This window comes from Phyllostomus hastatus, unplaced genomic scaffold, assembly GCF_019186645.2.
Source record: "Phyllostomus hastatus isolate PE091 unplaced genomic scaffold, TTU_PhHast_1.1 phas_scaffold_317, whole genome shotgun sequence".
NCBI lineage: Eukaryota > Metazoa > Chordata > Mammalia > Chiroptera > Phyllostomidae > Phyllostomus > Phyllostomus hastatus.
This window is the reverse complement of record NW_025334023.1, coordinates 3519037-3536937: the sequence shown is the minus strand read 5'-3', so window position 1 is coordinate 3536937 and position 17901 is coordinate 3519037. Positions and strand designations below refer to the sequence as shown.

The window sequence follows — 17901 nt, the reverse complement described above, 5'->3', positions numbered from 1 at the left end:
CGTAGGGTTGCCGGCAGGAGTTGCCGCGGGGCTTGCCGGGATTTGTAGTACTCAGAAGCTCCAGCGGCCGGTTGCTATCCACACAGCTAGCGGCCGCGTCGCGGTTACTAAGGGGTATTGGCAGGCGCCACTGTGGAGCGGCTCCGAAATCCCCGTAAATCTCGCAGGCGCTCATCCCACCAGACCGGGACGTCGCCCCCGCGAACGCCTCGGAGGCGGAAGAGACGCCGGAGGCAGGTGCGTCTGGAAACAGTTTGCCTGAGGAGTTAGAGTCTCCTCCATCCTAAACTTAGAATTTCGAAAGGGATGTGAGGAGTTCGTTCTTCATCCTTTTCTAGCCCTGTTACAGCACTTACCCGTTATTCTCTCAGGTGACTGTCATCTTAGCTGTTAATAATGTTTTCGTGTTATGGAGAACTCGTTCACTGAGTGACTACTGTCTGCCAGGCAGTGTCCTATGTGCATTCATTTATTTTTTATGTAAGTATGGTTGGTATGTAATACGATATTCGTTTCTGGCATATAATATATTGATTCGACATTTATATACCTTACAATGTGATCACCACACTAAATCTAGGAATCTTCTGTCACTGCAAACTTATCACAATATTATTGACTATATTTCCTTTTACCTTTTTCACCTATTCTCCCTCCCCTTTCCCATCAGTTTGATCCCTTTTTCTATGAGTCTCTTTTGTTTTGTTTGTTTTATTTTTTAGATTACACCTATAAGTGAAATACTGTATTTGTCTTTCTGTGACTTACTTAGCATAATACCTTCTAGGTCCCTCCATGTTGCCTCAAATGGCAAGATTTCATTCTTTTTTATTTTTTAATATATTTTTTGAAATGCCAGATGGCAGAATTTTACAGTTTTATTAACCCAAATACAATGTGCACATAAGCTGTCTTCTATTCATTTTCTTCGCTGAGCAGCCTGACTTTGGGATGGGTGACTCCGATGAGCCCCTCCAGGGCTGTTCTTTCCACAGTGGCTTTGCAGTGTCTCCGCACTGTAAGATTTGTTGGACAGCGGAAGCACTTCAAGCTCCTTGATGCTGTGGGCCAGTAACTTCCAATAGCCACTAGGCAGCATGTGCTGTGTTTTCTTGTTGCTCCCATAACCAATACTGGGCCTCAAGATCTGGCCTTTAAATCTTTTTCAGGCCCTGTTGTCAGTGTCTCTGAGTTTTTGCCAGTCATGCTTAATTTTGACATATCAGCCTGACTAGTGCCAGATGAACTTCTTGGTCCTCTTATTGATGATACTGGGTTTCACCAGGGATCTGAGGGCAGCCATGAGGCAGAGTAGAAGATGGCTGCCGCCTTCATAAGCAGCTCTGAAAAAGAGAGCTCATTCATTTTATTGCTGAGTAATACTCTATCATGTGTGTAGTGCATCTCGGGTCCATTTAGCCCCCTAACAGCCCTGTCAGATGAAGAAAGTAAGGAATTTACCCAAGGCCAGATAACAGGTATCAGAAGCTGATTTAGAAGCCAGGTTTTTGTAAACATCAAAACCCAGGGTATGTAATAGTAGTCTAGATTTTTATTAATTTACTTTTTTCCCACAAAATTTTTTGAACATCAGCATTGTCCAGAGCTCTACTAAGGCATAGAGGGTGATCAAGACAGACCTGTTTTCTACTTTCATGGAATTCCTATTCTGGCGACCAAGAGCTGTTGCGTGATAGGATTGTACTATACTGTACTCTATGACATCGCACCATTTGTTTTTTTACCCCATAACCCCTCTCATAAGTGTCCAAATGATTGAACAAACATTTGAGTGCTTACTATGTAACAGTCACTGGGGATATTTCATTGAACAAAAATGTCAAAATACCTGTCTTGATGAATAGCCTTCATCTGGTAATTATCACTAAATAATATTAGGTGAGTTTCCTCACCTCTGTGAAGCAATCCACTCTGATGCCCCTGTAGCTTTTGGTTGTTCATGTTTTCTAACTTTTCATTTTTCAAGACCCCTCTCTAATGTCACCTGCTCTGTGGAACCTTCCTTCATCCTCATGTCTTTCTTCTCCATAGCATTATATTTGTGGTTCACTTTGGGTCAGTAAACACTCACTGAGCCTAGTCAACGGCTGTATGAGGTGCTGGGGATAGAGAGACATAGGATCCAGGCCATAGAGGGGCTCACAGCCCGGGTTAGGGGTGTTTGGAGTGGGGCACAGGCAGTTAAGCAGACCATTATAATATGCTGGGGCATCGTGCCTCCATTAAGAGGTGGGCCTGAGGTGGCAGAACAAAGAAGAGTCAGCTTGAGGAATGAACATCTGCATGAGCCAGGCAAAGCAGAGGGGCAGAAAAATGTGATAGGCCAAAGGAACGGGACAAGCAAATGTGTGCAGATGAGAAGCATTCGTGTGCATGTATTTGGAGCTAGGACTGATATTAGCTGCTTCAAGTTTAAGACAGAGACCAGAAGTAGTTGAAGCTAATCAGGCAGACAGCCTCTAAGTCTGGAACTTGGACCTTCTTTTTTCCACCATCCAGATAAAGTTCATATTTCTCTTTAGGTTACTTTCTAGGCAATGTGACCTGGAGGGTATATGCCCTTGCTAGACCATTAGTTGTAAATCCACACCTTCTCACCTAGTTTTCCTCATAGGGAACTGGAATTTCTATGATTAGTTGTGTGCAGGTCCGTATGCCCCTATGAGCTGAGTCTGATTTATTCTTTATGTTATATACATAGCAAATATCTTTTTCCCAGATTGTATCTTATCTTTCAATGTTGTCTTTGCTACTTTTTTGTGCATAACATTTATTTTGCATAAATGGTTATAAAAACTGATCCTTTCCTTATTGGTTTTCCATTTGCATGTCTTATTTAGGCACTCTAGCCCCACCCCACTGTCGTTAAATTATTCTCCTCTTCCACCTTCCCATCTATGTCTCTGTCTCTATCTCTACATCTGTATCAACCTACTTCTCAGCTTTTTAGTCCTGTGGTATTTTTTTAGGCCTTATGTGAGACATTTTGGAGCAGAAGGGTAATAATAGAATATAATTAATGAGAAAGGTCAAGAGCTCTGAATGACAGGCTAAGAAGGGGTATAATATCTATTTTACAGGTGAAGAAACCAAAAAAAAAGAAAGTCAAGAGACTTTTCCTAAGGTCAAAGACCAAGTAAGTATACAGACTAGAAGCAAGGTTCCTATATTCCGTAAGTTACTTGAGCCTTCTCCAACAGTCATCATCTCTAGCGTTTCCCAGCCAGTTAGTCACTCATTCACTCATTCATTCATTCACTAATCTTGCATACAAGTGTGGTTGGTCACAAGAGAGATTCCTAAAAGACAGATTGACTGAATGGCTATTGATCTTTCCCTATTTACCCATCTATCCATTCATTTTCCCAACACATTTTTAGTGAGTTCTAGGCTCTATACTAGGCTGTGGCATTACATAGGTAAATAAGGTATCATAGTTCCCATAGCAGGTGGGAAATTAGAAAGAGGAGCAAACAATTATAATTAAGTACTACACTAGGAGAAGTAGGGGTTGTCATGGGGACACACAGGAGGGGCCTCCAGTCCTTTTCCAGTGGTCAAGGATCAGAAAATTCAGAGTGCCCCGTGTTGGACCAAAGAAATCAACATCACTCATTTATTCCACAAATAGTTATGGTATTTATTATGTGCCACTGCTGTGTTAGGAGCTGGGAACACAGAAATGAACACTATAGATGCTGTCTTTCAGATGGAGCTTAGAGTCTAATTAGGGAACTCAGAAATATGTATAAAAACTCTTGGGCCCTGGGAATATCACCGTATTTTTACCTTCATTTGGCTCCCATACATTGGGTGTTTCCTATGAGCATTCCAAATGTGGGAGAGAGACAGTGAATCAGACGTGGGTCCAGACACAGAGGTTCATAGACCCCTGGAGGAGCCCCCTCAAGGTTGTTATGGATAGTAGCTGTGGAAGGTGGAAAGGCTCCACCCATGACAAAGATTCTCCAGGGTTTAGCTACAGCAGCAGTCTCACCCCACAGGAAGGTCCAGCGAAGGCTTTGTGGAAGAGGTGGCATCTGGACTGGGTCTCAGAAGAAGATTTTTTTTCTATTTTCACCTTATTTAATTTCTACAGTGCTCTATGGCACAGGTTTTAGTCCTCATTTTCTGTGTGAGGCAGCTAAGGCACACAGAGAGGAACCGATTTGCTCAAGGTCACTCAGCTGAATGGTAGAAACTGGACTCAGATTTAAGCCTCCTATCTCCAAATCTGTTGCTCTTCCTTCCACACACTCTACTCTTCACATTTGTCACTTCCAGGAAACATTTCCTGGGGACACTGGATCCCAGCTTCCCCCTCTGCTCCTTCCTTTTACTGAACTCTTCCCACATCCACTGTCCCAGGTCCTGCCTTCCTCCCATGGTGTCCCTTCCTCTGGCCAGGGGCTTACAGGCTCCCAAACCTCGGCTGCCTCAGGTTGTCTGAAGCTGTTCCAAAGCATATTTGGGAATGGCTGGATCTCTTAAATGAAAAATCTCAAATTTCTGAGAGCTTAAGGATTAAGAAATGTGTATCTCTTGTTAGAGATTTATTCCTAAAGGATGTAGTATTTGAGCTGAATCTTAAAGGATGAAGTAACCAGATAAAAAAGATCAAAAAGGCTATTTTGGGCCAAAGGAACACTAAGAACAAAGGCAGGCAAAACTGGATGTAAGTGGTATGTCTTAGGGACAGAAAATGATCCTGCGAGCCTGACGGGCAGGGCAGACTGGAGCTAGAAGGGTTAGGAATTAGGCCTCCAGGAGCCTTGAAGACTAGGCTCAAATATTTGGCCTGCCCACTCAGTGGGAATCCAGTCAGAAGATTGTTGCAGTGTTTTGGGGGGTGGGGTTGGATAGAAGTGGAGGGGATGAAAGATTGAATGAATGAAAGCAGTGACAGACATTGAACAGTATTTCTAAGCTGGATTTTTTATAACTCTGTGACCAGTTAATGGAATACCATTTCACGTAGCATCATTTTTGTCAGGTTGGTCTTTGTGAAGCACGGCCTGGGTCATGGCTCTCCCTGGCTCAGGTATCATCCATGGCTCCGGGTTACTTACAAGGTGCAGCCTGAGCTCCTAGCCTGGCACTGAAGGCCTTTCAGGAGCAGACACCATCCTTCCTTTCCAGCCATATTGTCCAAGACTGCCAGACACACATCCCCTTCCTAGGTCAGGTTGTCTCGTCACTGTGCCAGGCATGCCTACCACCATGTGCTGTGGCCTTTCTCTTTAAAATGCTTATCTTTCTATCAGGAAACTCAACTCACTCCTCAAATCCTACTTATCCAGTTCAAATCACATTATTTGCCTATCATCTCACCTGAAACGTGAGCCCCCTCTTTCCTGAACTCTGCTAAAACAAAGAACATTACCAGTGAGCACTTAATATGTACAAGGCACCACCATTCTAACTCGATCCTTTTATCTCTGTATTAAGGTAGGTGTTACCCACATTTTACAGGTGAGGAGCAGGCTTAGAGGAATAGAGTAACCTTCCCACTCACAGAGCAAGGAAAATCAGAGCCAGTATTCAAACCACATCTGCCCGAGCCTAAAGGTAATGCTCTTGCTAGTGTTCCACTGGGTTAGGATTAGTTTGAACCCAAAAACCCAAGGCCTTGTCTCTATCTTCATATAAGGCCAGCCCATGTCTGAAGCAGGGAAGTGGACCTCTAGTCCTTCAGAGGGGGCATGTGTGTTGTGTGGTGGCCCTGGGGGACTCGCAAGCCACGTTGGGATGAGAGAGCAATGCTGCACCTTCTCACTCTTCTGCTTCTTCCTTATCTTTGCTCGGCTCTCAGGGAGATGTCCTCCTCGGGAGTCTATAAGTTGGATGACGAGAAGCCTTTCCTGAACAACTGCTTTCCAGCCAAAAATCTGCTTCGGACACCAGAGGAAGGTCAGGTGCCTTAAATTGCTATATTTGCCTCACAGCCCCCTCCTGCTTTGGATTGCATCTCATGTCCTAGTCTTCTTCTCCATCCGCTTGACTTCTCTTCCTTGCCACATGCAATCCCATCCCTTCCAGTCCGTCTTCCCCCAGCAGCCTTGGGGAGCCTTCTAAAGTGCACATCTAACCATTATGTCCCCTTCTGCTCAGTGACTTCTTGTTGCTGGATCCTTCTTCACCTGCTGTTCTGTCTTCAGAGGCTAACCTCCCCTTACCCTGTGTACAACCCCATTCCTTTACTTATGCCCCCATTCCATAGTGCTGTCATTTCACATAACTTTTTTTTATTTGACCAGAACATTTCAGCCCTCATTCCAGTTATCCAAACTCTTCCCATCCCACACAGCCCAGGTCTTCTCCCGCTTCCTGCACATGTCTAACTACTCCAGCCCTCAGTGCCCATTGTCCCTTATGAGCCTTCTTCCTCTCTCTAGTTCCGACTTGGTTATATTCCACCAAACTCCTAAATAAAGTGGCTTAAGCTTAACTCTACTAAGTAGTTTTTCAAACTTTTATCTAGTTAAAAACTCTTCTGTGGCAGGTCCTCCTTGCAATGCTGAGCACAGCCATGCAGGTGGAACACTGCTGAAGACGGACGGGTTCGCGGGGTTGGGTTTGTTGCTTTGAAAAAGTGGAGCAGGGGAGAAGTGCCCCTTGTGTGCTCTAGATGAAGTGACTTACTGGTCACTCCGTACGTTGCATTTTGGAAGCATCACCTCCTCCAGTCTGTCTTCCCCTCTTCTCTCAAGTGATTTCATTTTTCACGTAGAGAACTTCTCCGGCAGCCTGCCTATTTAAAACCCTCCCGTGCAGCTCTCAGTATGAATTCATGATTTCATACCCATACCCCCTCACACACACAGATGGACAAGTAGAGAAATAAAGTCGTGTGTGTCCACATGTGCTAGTATATGTGGGCATATTCCCTAGTCCTCTGAGAACAACGATATGTATGTCAGTCATGCAGAGTGTGCTGGCACCTGTATCTCGGTTTCTAAATACTATTCTCCAATCAAAGAAGCCAGGGCTCTTAAGAGAACAAGTTGTTACTAAGCCTGGGACAGGAACATACAGATTGAGCATGGAACATCATGTTGTGCCAGAAAGTAAAGAAGCGCTCAGAAGAATGATGGATGTGTGGCAAAAGGACATGGGAGCCAACCTGGAGGAGCTCCCAGTAGCCAGAGCTGGGACAGTCTGAGCAACAAAACAGACAAAGGTGGACTTGAGTTATGAACCACTGAATAAATATCTATGAGCCCTAATTATAGATACATAATTATTATTTATAATTCTAACAGTTATTTATAATTATATTACTTATAATTATTAATATAAATAATTATTAGTTGTTTTTATATACATACATATGTATGTACATGTATACATGTAAATACACACATACACACATAAAAACACATTACATGTTTAAGGAACTGATGTAAAATGATGGTCTGGCAAGTCTGAAACCTATGGGGCGGGCGGGTGGGACACTTAGGGAAGAGCTGATGCTGCAGTCTTAAGGCAAAATCCTTTTTCCTCTGGGAAACTTCAGGTTTAGCTTTTAAGGTCTTTCAACTGACTGGATTATACACATTATTGGGTACGGGCTCCTTTACTTAAAGTCAACGGACTGTAGGTGTTAGCCACATGTGCAAAATATCTCCACGGCGACACCTCGATTAGTGTTTGATTAAATAAATCCTCTCATACCCTAACTAAGTTGACACTAAATTTAACTATCACAGGTGCTAGAATTAGTGGGTCAAAGTATGATGAGAAACATGTATTTGTCTAGTCTCAAGGTATCTTTATTAATTACAGAGGGAAAAGTGGTAACTTCTCAGTAGAGAAACTAGGTCGACACCACCTTACCTGTGCGATCAAATGAACGTCGCCAGTGGTGACATGTTAATATCAGGGACCCTGTGTTTAGATGTGCTGACAAGGGCTCACCATCACTTCTGTGGGAGTTTTGCCAAAGGGCAAAGTCTTAGCCTAATTATGGGAAAGCATCAGACTAAATCAAATCGAGGGACATTTCGCAAAATAATTGACAGGTGTTCTTCAAAAGTGTCAAGTTCACTTAAGAAAAAAGAAAGACTGAAGAACTGTTACAGATTGGGGGAGACTAAGAAGACACGATGACTAAATGAAATATGGGATCCCGGATTAGACCCTGGAACAGAAGGAGGACATCAGTGAGAAAACTGGCAAAATTTGGAGAAGGGCTGTAGATTAGTTACTCATCTATACCAGTGCTAATTTCTTGGTTTCAATCATTGTATTATGATTATGTAAGACATTAGGGAAACTGGATGAAAACTGTACAAGAACTCTGTACTATTTTTACAGCCTTTCTAAAGGTCTAAAATTATCTCAAAATGAAAAATTATGAGGCAAAAAAAACCCTTCCCATAGATACTGTGCTGCTATGAGCTGACCCCGTTATAACCCATGCTCCTCACTGCAGTCCTTGAGACCCTTTCTAATCTGACTCTGCCAACTCTCCAGCCTCACTGCCTTCTCTCACGTTCTCTCTGGACATACTCTGGGCCTTTCCTTCCAGGTGTGTTGGGCCTTTTGGCCCCAACTTAGCCTGGAGTCTCCAGGAGTCAGGGCTGTTGGGATACAGGACAAAGGTCCATGCCCCATATGAGGGCAGCCTTGGGAAAGGGGGTGCCTGGACTGTCAGGCTCAGAGGGCAATGGGAACTTGCCCACACCAGACACAGGGCAGGAGCTGCATCCAAGAGGCAGGATAGACGACATTGCTAAGGTGAGCCAGGTCAAACCCCCCAGGCCAGGAGCCAATGGGCTGCACAGGCAGGGAGCCACTGGTCAGAGGCACCAAGCTGGTTCCTGTAGCTCTGTGCTGGTTGTCTGTGGAGTACTTGTGCTCTTCCCTCTGCTCAGGCTGCCTGGTATTTTCGTCTCTACCTAATCAACTTTCAGTTTTCAACTTAGATCTAGCTCATCCCTTAGGCTGGTAGCTCCCACTCTGGGCTTCCACAGCACCCTTTATATTTTGGAGCTCTGACATGGACACCAGCAAGCAGTGTCTGCTGCATTGTGGATGAGACGAGACAAATTCACACAGACTGTCAAGTACTGTGGAGGAAAAGGGATGGCATGGCCACTCTCTCAAGGGGAGAGTGCCTTGACCCTTGCCTTGACAAGCTTTTGTTGCTTTTCTGGGCACATTACATGATGGTACTCTTACTGTGCACAGGTTCGCTTTTGGTGGTTACCTTTTACAGAAAACAAAGGAAAGAATGATGCTAATTACTTCAAAGAGAAGGATGTTGCAAACCAAGGGCAAAAGTAGTTGAACTGGTTACACTCCATATTGGGGAGGTTTAGCACAGACTTTAGGAAGTTACAGTAAGCACTTGCTGCCTCAATTCAGGGTGAGGGAGTTTTAGCAAAAGCAAGTCTCAAAGTGGCTTAATACAATGCAGGCCTGATTCCCCACGGGAGAACCTATCCATGGGTGTGGGTCCTGTACATCGGACCTCACTTTCCACTGGGAGCTGGGCCCACACCATGCAGAATGGTCTCATATAAGCTCCTTTGAGTCAAGACCTCCATCTTACTCATCTCCAGAGCCCCAGCTCCCAGCACAAAGTAGATGCTCAAGAAAAGCCTGAATGGATGATCGTGGGTGGAGGCTGTGGCTCAGGGTTCATTCAGCAACACTCACAGTGTGGTAAGCTTATTGTAAGCCTTGAGAATACTGACATGAATGAATCAAAGTCTGTGCTCTGTGGAGCTGCCATTCTAAAAGGCAAGGAAGACAGTAAATAAGTGAATGAGTAAAATAATTACAGGTTGCAATAAATGCCTTGTAATTAAAAAAAATTACAGATGGAGAAAACATTCTATAATGTTGTCATGATTTTTTAAGTGAGTTTACTAGTAAACCTCATGTTCTTTTCGTTTACATACATTTTCTAGTTCTTTCTGTAGTGAACTTGAGTTACTGGGTTTTTAAAAAAGTGACAATGTCCTATCATTTTTTTATCCTGAGCCTTTGAAGTAGTCTCTCCCCTATAATGGTGGGATCCTGGGTAAGGTCTGGGAAGATGGAGCCGGTTGAGCCGACGTCATACGTTGAACTTTACCCAAGAGATGACAAATGGGGTAGCAACTGGCTGGCACAGGAAAGGATGATCAGTTCTGCTGAGGGGAGTCAGTAGAGGTTTTACAAAACAGGAAATACTTGATCAGGGGTCTTAAAGAACAGTTCGAGTTTAGAGGCAAAAATGTGGAGGACAGAAATTGGCAAGTCATCTCACCTCCTTGAGTCTTAGACTTTTCATCTGTGAAATGGGCAGTACCATATTTTTACAGGGTTTGGGGCCAATTAATTGAGATAGTTATACAGACATTTCCTACCCTCCCACCCCCAAACCCCTGTCACCAGCAGCAGCACAGTGCCTGGTGCATAGAAGATAATGAGAAGCCATTTTTTGGTTTGGCTTTGAAAGAGTTTGCTCTCAACAGGCCGAGGACATTGGTTAGTGGCTCGGAAATGTAACCTCAAAAAGAAGTCCAAGCGTATGGTTGAGGCACCAGCTGAGGGTCAGGAAAGCCAGAAGATTTCTTTTGATGTCGGAGCAAAGAAAAGATCTCGATGGAAAAACCAAGTGGACATTCCTGGACACGTGCTGGACTTGAATTTTCTGGTGAGAGTAAATGCATCTTTGAATGGCTGGTGATATCAGCCTATGGCTGTTCTGGTTGCTCTGTTCTGGTACAACCACCCCCAACCCACCCCAGACTATTAGAGTGTGACTTGAGTACACCCAGGAGGATGGAGGGACCCACAGCTTTCTCTGCATGTGAAGCTTTCTTCACATCCACCTTGAGAGACAGAAGTTATCATCCCCATGATGTTGTTGCTCCTGTGTGGATGGAAAACTGGGGCCCCAAGTGTTCCTTGGCTTTGGCCAAGGTAAATTATGGCTAGTAATTAGAATTCTGGTCTACTCAGGATTAGAACTACTCTGAATTAGAACTCTGGCTACTAGCTCTCAAGCCTGTGCCTTTACATTATATCAGGTAAAAATTCTTAATTGAGTTGGGGAGGCAAATGAGTCAGTCAGGGAGAATGGTACATTGAAAATCCATTCCAGCTCCTGTAGGGTATGGAGATTCCCGCTCCACTCTGGGGAGGCCCCTCTAGGGGCAGGGGGGATTAAAAAGCTCTACATGCCTCAACCTTTGTCCTTGGGGTGTAGTGTCTGGCTGAAGGCCAGGAGAGCTGGGCAAATATGACCCAGTGCCAGGACCCAGCTTTAGAGAGAGGACTGGTATGGCTGTGTTGGAGACCAGCCAGGCAATTTTACATCTGCTCTGTGCAATGCCTCAGTGGCTTTGCAAAGAAAGACGCATTTCGTAAGCCAATTTAATGTGCAGTCCAGTTCTCATAGCTCCCTACGAAGAACTCTCTGGCAGCCTGCTTTGTCCCCAGGCTCGCTTGTGGTTCCCCAGAGATGGGTTTCTGCACAGATCAGATGTTGAAAGAGGGCTTTGAGGAGACAGCTGGTTGCATCTTACAAGTAGTGAGTTGTAAGCTTTTCGCGGAGTCCTGTGGAATTTCTTTCATGGTTTTGTTCAGTCCTCCTTGGGGGTGAGGAGGATTGAAACAACAGTGCTGAGGAGGGGCAGAAACACTTTGCACTGCAGCCTTCTTTTCCCCTGTGTTTCCAGCAACACACACAGTCCCACATTAATTGAGATGGCTCGTTATCCATGTTGCCACTTTGGATAGTAGAAGCAACAAGGATGTTTTTCAGATAATGGGATACCTACCCACCTATTAGATAGTTCTGCTTGAATGTTTCACTGGCACCTCATATTGACTTACTACACCAATACCCTTACTCCAAGTAGAAAAAAACACCTCTTTTCTAGGTCTTGCTATACTGTTTCTACGATGGCACCATTATCTACCCAGTCCCAAAGCCAGCGAGCTGGGGTTATGCTTGACACTTGCCTCTCTGTCACTGCCCCCACCCCCACCATGGCCAAGCCCTGACACTTTTACTTAATAGTTGTCAGATCTGTATTCTTCTCATCTCCACTGGCACTACCTTAATTAGGGCCACCATCATCTTTTATTGGACTAATCAATTCAGTGACTTCCTAACTAGTTTAAACTGAGTAGGAGCTTTTACTTCACATAAAAAGAATCCAGAGGCATTGTTATTCCACAGTAGGTTAATTAACTGGCTAAATGACATCTCCCTAGATCCAGACTCCTCTGCCCTCCTGCTCCTGTAGCCTGAGCGTGTTAACTTGCCTGCTTGGGCTCCCTGCCTTCAGGATCCCAAGATGGCTGCATCAGCCCTGGTCATCACATGTCAAGGCTAACATGCAGAGGTAAAAAGAGGGATTGCCTGTCACTTTCTTAGGTCTACTTTCAACAGTATGAAAAAGCTTCCCACAACTGGCCTCTCACTCCCAGCAGCCAGTATTTTATTGGTCAGACTGAGGTCACATGTCCCAACAGTCAATGGGTAGGAGAATGTGACCTCTGTGATTGGATGAGACAAGTCAGGATGTATTCCATGGAGCTGGAGCTTAAGGTCTTGACCACCCAGAGGAATGGGAACAACATCGGGGTTCTTTAATAAGGAGTAAGTAGAGAAGTAGCTCTAGGGAAGGTAATTAACAATGTCTGGTAGACTGGGCTCTCCCCATGGACCCCTCTCTCCTCCTCTCTGTGTTTATCAGACACAGCAGTCAGCCCCCTGCCAAAAGCCTCTGACAGCTTTCTGTCGGCTGGAGGGCAAAATCCACACCCTTCATAGAGCCAACATGGGCCCAAATGACCTAATGACCGCCTCTCTCTCTTGCCTTGTCTTTCCTCCTTTCAAAGCACCTTGCTTTTTCCTGCCTTGATAACTTTCACAGCCCCCACCACCCACTTCCATGGGACCAATTCCTGCTTAGCTCTTAGGTCTCAGTTGAAACATTACTTCTTCAAGTAAGTATCTTCTCACATCCAGACTAAGATTAGGACTTCCTATATTATCGCACTTAGCATCTTGAATTTCTCATTTAAAATATTTATTGCATTATAAAAACTTGCTTGCTACTTGGCTTCCATGCATTTGTAAGTTGTATGAAGACATGGAATATTTCTGTCTTTTCTTCATTATCTTCCCAATGCCTAGTTCCCTGTCTAAACATAAAAGACACCATAAATAAATAATTAACAGGACAAAAAGTAATGATCTGTTACACAGAAATAGCAGCTCCAAAGCTGAAATTTTCTTCCAACATCTTAGTTATGAGGGGCAACATATGGTAGTCAAAAGAGCACAGAGTTTAAATCACATGGATTCAAATCACAGATCTCTTGCTTGCTGGCTACAGGACATTAGGCAAGGCATTTTAGCCTTATTTTTCTCATTTTAAAAGGGAGATAATAATAGCTAGGATAAGAAGAAAGTTTGTTGATATATTTAGCATAATGCATGGCCCAATGTAGTGCTTAGTAAATATTTGGTGAATGAGTGGATGAATGAACAAATTATAACAAATGTATAAGATTGGTAAAGCCCCAGAAATACAGGTTTTTAAAGAGTCAGATGGAGGAAGTGGGGCCCCAAGAGGCAGAGAAGGAACCGAGAGGAAGGAATCCTCCTAAGAACCCTGTAAAGCCAATATTACTCTCCCCATCTTACAGATGGGGAGCTGAGAGGGGGAAGAGCTGAGATGGCAGCTTGGTTCTGAACAGCTTCAAAGCCCACACTCCTCCCACTGTGCCAGGCTGCCCTCCTCAACAGGGAGTCATTTGTTGTCTGGGCCAACTGTATAAACTTTGCTGGGGCCTTGAGAGTTGATTCTCTGCACTGTATTCCAGCTGAAGCACCATTGTGTGAGGAAGCCGTCAGACCTGTGCACGATAAATGTGAGCGGCCTGAAGCTCTCCAAGGTAAGGCCAGCCAGCAGAAATGTAATCGGGGTGAGCCAGACCTGGGGTGGCTCCTGGCTCTCTGTCCATGGGACCTTCCGAGTCCCTGGGCAATGGGAATCTGGTCACAAGGGAGGGGGTGGGTCAGACAAGGACTCATGGGGTAGAAGCAACATTCAGACACAATCTTTTGCTCTAAATTTGGTATTGTCATTGTCCCATGTGAGGTGGATTAAAGGAACTAGCCTTGTGGAAGTAGGTTTGAATTGCTGTAGAAATTCATTGGCATGTGACTTATTGTGTGACAGAGTTTCTATCAAAAGAAACTGCAAGAGAAATTTCTATCAGGTTTTAGTGCCAGGAGTTAATGTTTCTCCCAAGATGCTGGTTTGTTCTTAACATATAGATCCTGTGACTTATGTAATAAGTCATGTTCCTTTCTTTGCATTTACTAATAGGTACCTCAGAGCCAAATGTGTGGCCTCCCATTAGCCATCATATTTGGATATGCCATAATACAGGATATTATGGCATATATTTTTGGTTTGTAGGCCTTCCTTGGCATATGAAGAGAGATTGCTTGTGTAATACTATATAGCAATTAAAGTGAGTGAGGTAGAGGTACATGTATCAACACAAGTAAATCTCAAAACCAGTTTTGAGTAACAAAGGTAGGTCGTAGAATATCTATAGTATGCTGCATTTAATATGGCTTTTAAAACATGTAAATAATACTATATGTGGTTTATGGACACGTATATGTAATATAAGTATGGGGATGATAATCACCAATTCAGCATCACTGTCATCTATGGGAAAGAGATTGGAGAGTGTGGTTGGGGATGGATATGGGGGGAATCCTCTGAAATGTTTTATTTCTTTAAAGAAACTTGAAGCAAGGACAGCAAAATATTCAGATTTATATTAAAGCTGGATAGTGTTGATGGGTCTTCAGAGTATCTTTCACTATACTTTTCTGAATATTCTTTTGAAATGCCTTCACACAGGCTAAGGAAAAGGACTTCAAGTATTTTGATTCTGTGATTTACATCAATGCCTCAGAAAACCTGCTGCCTCTAGGTAAGCCTTTTCTCCCTGAAAGCCTCTTGGCCAGCACTCATGTTAGAACCTGCCTGTCAGTCCATCCATGACTGGCCACACCTCTCTTTCTGGAGTGCAGTAAGCTGGGCGCTGGAGAGCACACAGACCCAGATTCTAACCCATAGTGGGCACCACCTACTTAGAACATTTCTCTGTGAGCTGCTGCGTCCTCTATCTAAATGCGGATAATTCTGGTGCTTTCTTTCTCCCCAAGGTAAGATGCGTGGCAGGCTCAGCTGAGATGGGTATGTACAGATTAAGAGCTCCTGGTGGAGCTTAAAGCCTTCTTGTTTATTCAGCAAGCCCACAGCGACCCCTGCTGGATGATAGGACTATGTGAATGCTTGGCTTTTAAAAATGAATGCATCCAGGTCCTCTGGTGAGTCATAGATTGATGAGAGAGATGGGCTCAGACTGGAGCAGAATACAGGAAGGGCAATGACAGAGGGAATCACAAAATGTTATGTGAGTATATAAGTAGGACATCAACCCCGGGTCAAAGTGACAGGAGGAATTTCTGAGGAAAGGAGCACCTCTGCTCCTCTAAAAAATGAATAGGAGACACTCGGGAATTAGAAGATAAGGAGGCATTTCAGGTTAACAGAGTAGAGAAACTTCCTATGTTTGCAAGGGATGCAGGTGATAAAGAATGGACACTAAAAAGCTTTATAGGGACTAGATTATCAAGGACCCTGAATGACTAGGGCTTAATCCTGCAGGCAAAGAGAACCTTGAACATATTTTAAATAGAGAGACTGCCCATTCCCGTCAGGGCACATGCCTGAGTTGTGTGCCACGCCCCCAGTTGGGGGCGTGCAAGAGGCAACGGATCAATGTGTCTCTCACACATCTATGTTTCTCTCCCTCTCTTCCTCCCTCCCTCCCCCTCTCTCCAAAAATAACTAAATAAAATATTTTTTAAAGATAAAGTAAATAGAGACTCAGTGGTGGCTCTGAGGAGGATGGACTTACAAGACCACCATAACATCAGGTTCACTTTGAAGGCTCTAACTAATTCCACACAGTGTGCCAGCCATACAGCATCAGCAGTTCCTCTTCCATTTGGGGACGTGAAGTCCTCACAACATTCCGTGTAGCAGTCCAGGTAACCATCCAAGAGCCAGTCTCTCTGGCCTCTGGCCCAGGTCCAGGACTATGAGACTCTCATTGGGTGGATGCAGGAGCCACTCTGGCTTAGAAATGTCACTCCCCACAGGAACAAACAGCTATTGTGACAGTCCATAGACACTGCTCATAGAGTTCCTGCGAAGGCCATGTCCAGTTATAGGAGTCACCAGGGAAGCTCAAAGTTATGGTGCCTCCTTCAGATGTTTATTGTCTGTTTATACTTTCTCCTAGTCCAGGTGTGACTTCTACCACAGCAATCCTGCCTAGTGACATAGTTATACTGTTTGCTTCAGGTTACCAGGGAACAGGGCTGAAAAGTTAACCCAAGGTCCAGTTGTCACACAGAAGGGGAGAAGTGTTTTTATCTTTTTTCCAGATAGCCTAAAAGCTATCAGTAGGTGAATGGTTAAATAAACTAGGGTATGTCTACATTGTAGAATGTAATTAGACATGATACAGATCTGTATGTTTTGACATGGAATAATTCTTAGAGAAAAAGGCAAGTCATGTTACAGTGTGAATGGGATGCTCCCATTTCTGTGAAAAGACGTGTGCTTTGGTGCACACCCGAGAGCGAGTCTCGCGATGCATGAAACTTTCAAGAGTTATTTCTCAGTATGGAGATTTAAGGGAATTATTGTTTTTCTGTGTGTTTTGTTTTGTTTTGTTTACTATTTTGAGTGACACATTCAACTTTTTATTTTATATTTCATTATAATGTTTTAAATGGACTTTGGAGTTAGACAGACTTAGATCTAATTTTCGGCCCTTCACTCACCAGAAATTCTATTGCAGCAAATCACTCAGCCTGGCTGAGCCTCAGATTCCTCAGCAGCAGAAGGGAAGTAGTACTCTCTATTTTCCAGGATTGTCATGTATGTAAAGTACCTCACATAGTGCCTGGCCCAACCCAGTGGGGACCAAGTGAATGACCACTGTTAATATCTTTCTCTTAAGTCTTTCACAAGCTGAAGATTCTCTTTCTCCTCCCCCTATAGAAGTATTTCACACGTTTCCAGCCTTAAAGGAACTGGACCTTGCATTTAATGGCATCAAAACAGTCTATGTGAAAAATGGAGACTTTAACTTCTTGGAAGTAAGTTGGAGGTAGGGAGTTTTTGGTGCCCGCCTGTTTCCCTGTAAAGAATGGGTGTAGAGGTCTCTCTCTACTGCTTATAACTGTTGGAAAAGACTTCTCAGAGCCTTTACTGCCAGACACTTGCTTCAGGCAGTCCTCTGGGGAGGATGGTAGGGCTGGGGGTAGCGATGGGAGTGTGAGTTTGCTGGTGGCGGTGGTGGCGGCAGCAGTGGCAAATAGATGAGGACATGTTACTGCTATGGCCATGGTGCATGTTAGGGTGGTCAGTGGCATGGGCTGTGAAAGAATTCACAGAGAAGAAAGTGCAGAGAGCAAAGTTTTATTTGTTTCTACCTTCCCAAGAGAAGGAAGGGCTAGGTATGGAGAAATGCACTAGCCCTGAGGGGTGGGGGCTTTGAGCTTTTCCTCAAAGACAAGGCGACTGGGGTGGTTGTCAAGCAGGATGTTTCGGTTGGTCTTGTACAGGCTGCAGCTTGTCTCGATGTTATCTGTGGGCTCAGGGTCCCATCCTTGCGGTCTGGCATGTCCTGTTCCTGGCATGTCCTGTTTCGTAAGTTCCCGGAGCCTCTGTGCCTTCAGGGCACTTCCAGGAATTTTCTAGTCCTGAGGATAAAGGCTCACAAAACAATTAGGGTCAGTCATGCTTTATGGGGTCCAGCTAACCC

At 44.3% G+C, this 17901-nt stretch overlaps 1 protein-coding gene across 1 annotated transcript in view; it reads left to right on the top strand.

Moving 5' to 3' along the window:
* Positions 1 to 200: 200 nt before the first annotated feature.
* Positions 201 to 17901, top strand: part of XRRA1 (X-ray radiation resistance associated 1) — a 57457-nt gene continuing 39756 nt past the window's right edge. The window contains exons 1-7 of the mRNA XM_045818129.1: positions 201 to 237; positions 3102 to 3157; positions 5834 to 5931; positions 10488 to 10669; positions 13858 to 13929; positions 14916 to 14988; positions 17136 to 17233. Of these exons, the coding sequence (XP_045674085.1) occupies positions 5838 to 5931; positions 10488 to 10669; positions 13858 to 13929; positions 14916 to 14988; positions 17136 to 17233 (519 nt within the window). The 5' untranslated portion in view covers positions 201 to 237; positions 3102 to 3157; positions 5834 to 5837. The remainder of the gene's footprint in view (positions 238 to 3101; positions 3158 to 5833; positions 5932 to 10487; positions 10670 to 13857; positions 13930 to 14915; positions 14989 to 17135; positions 17234 to 17901) is intronic.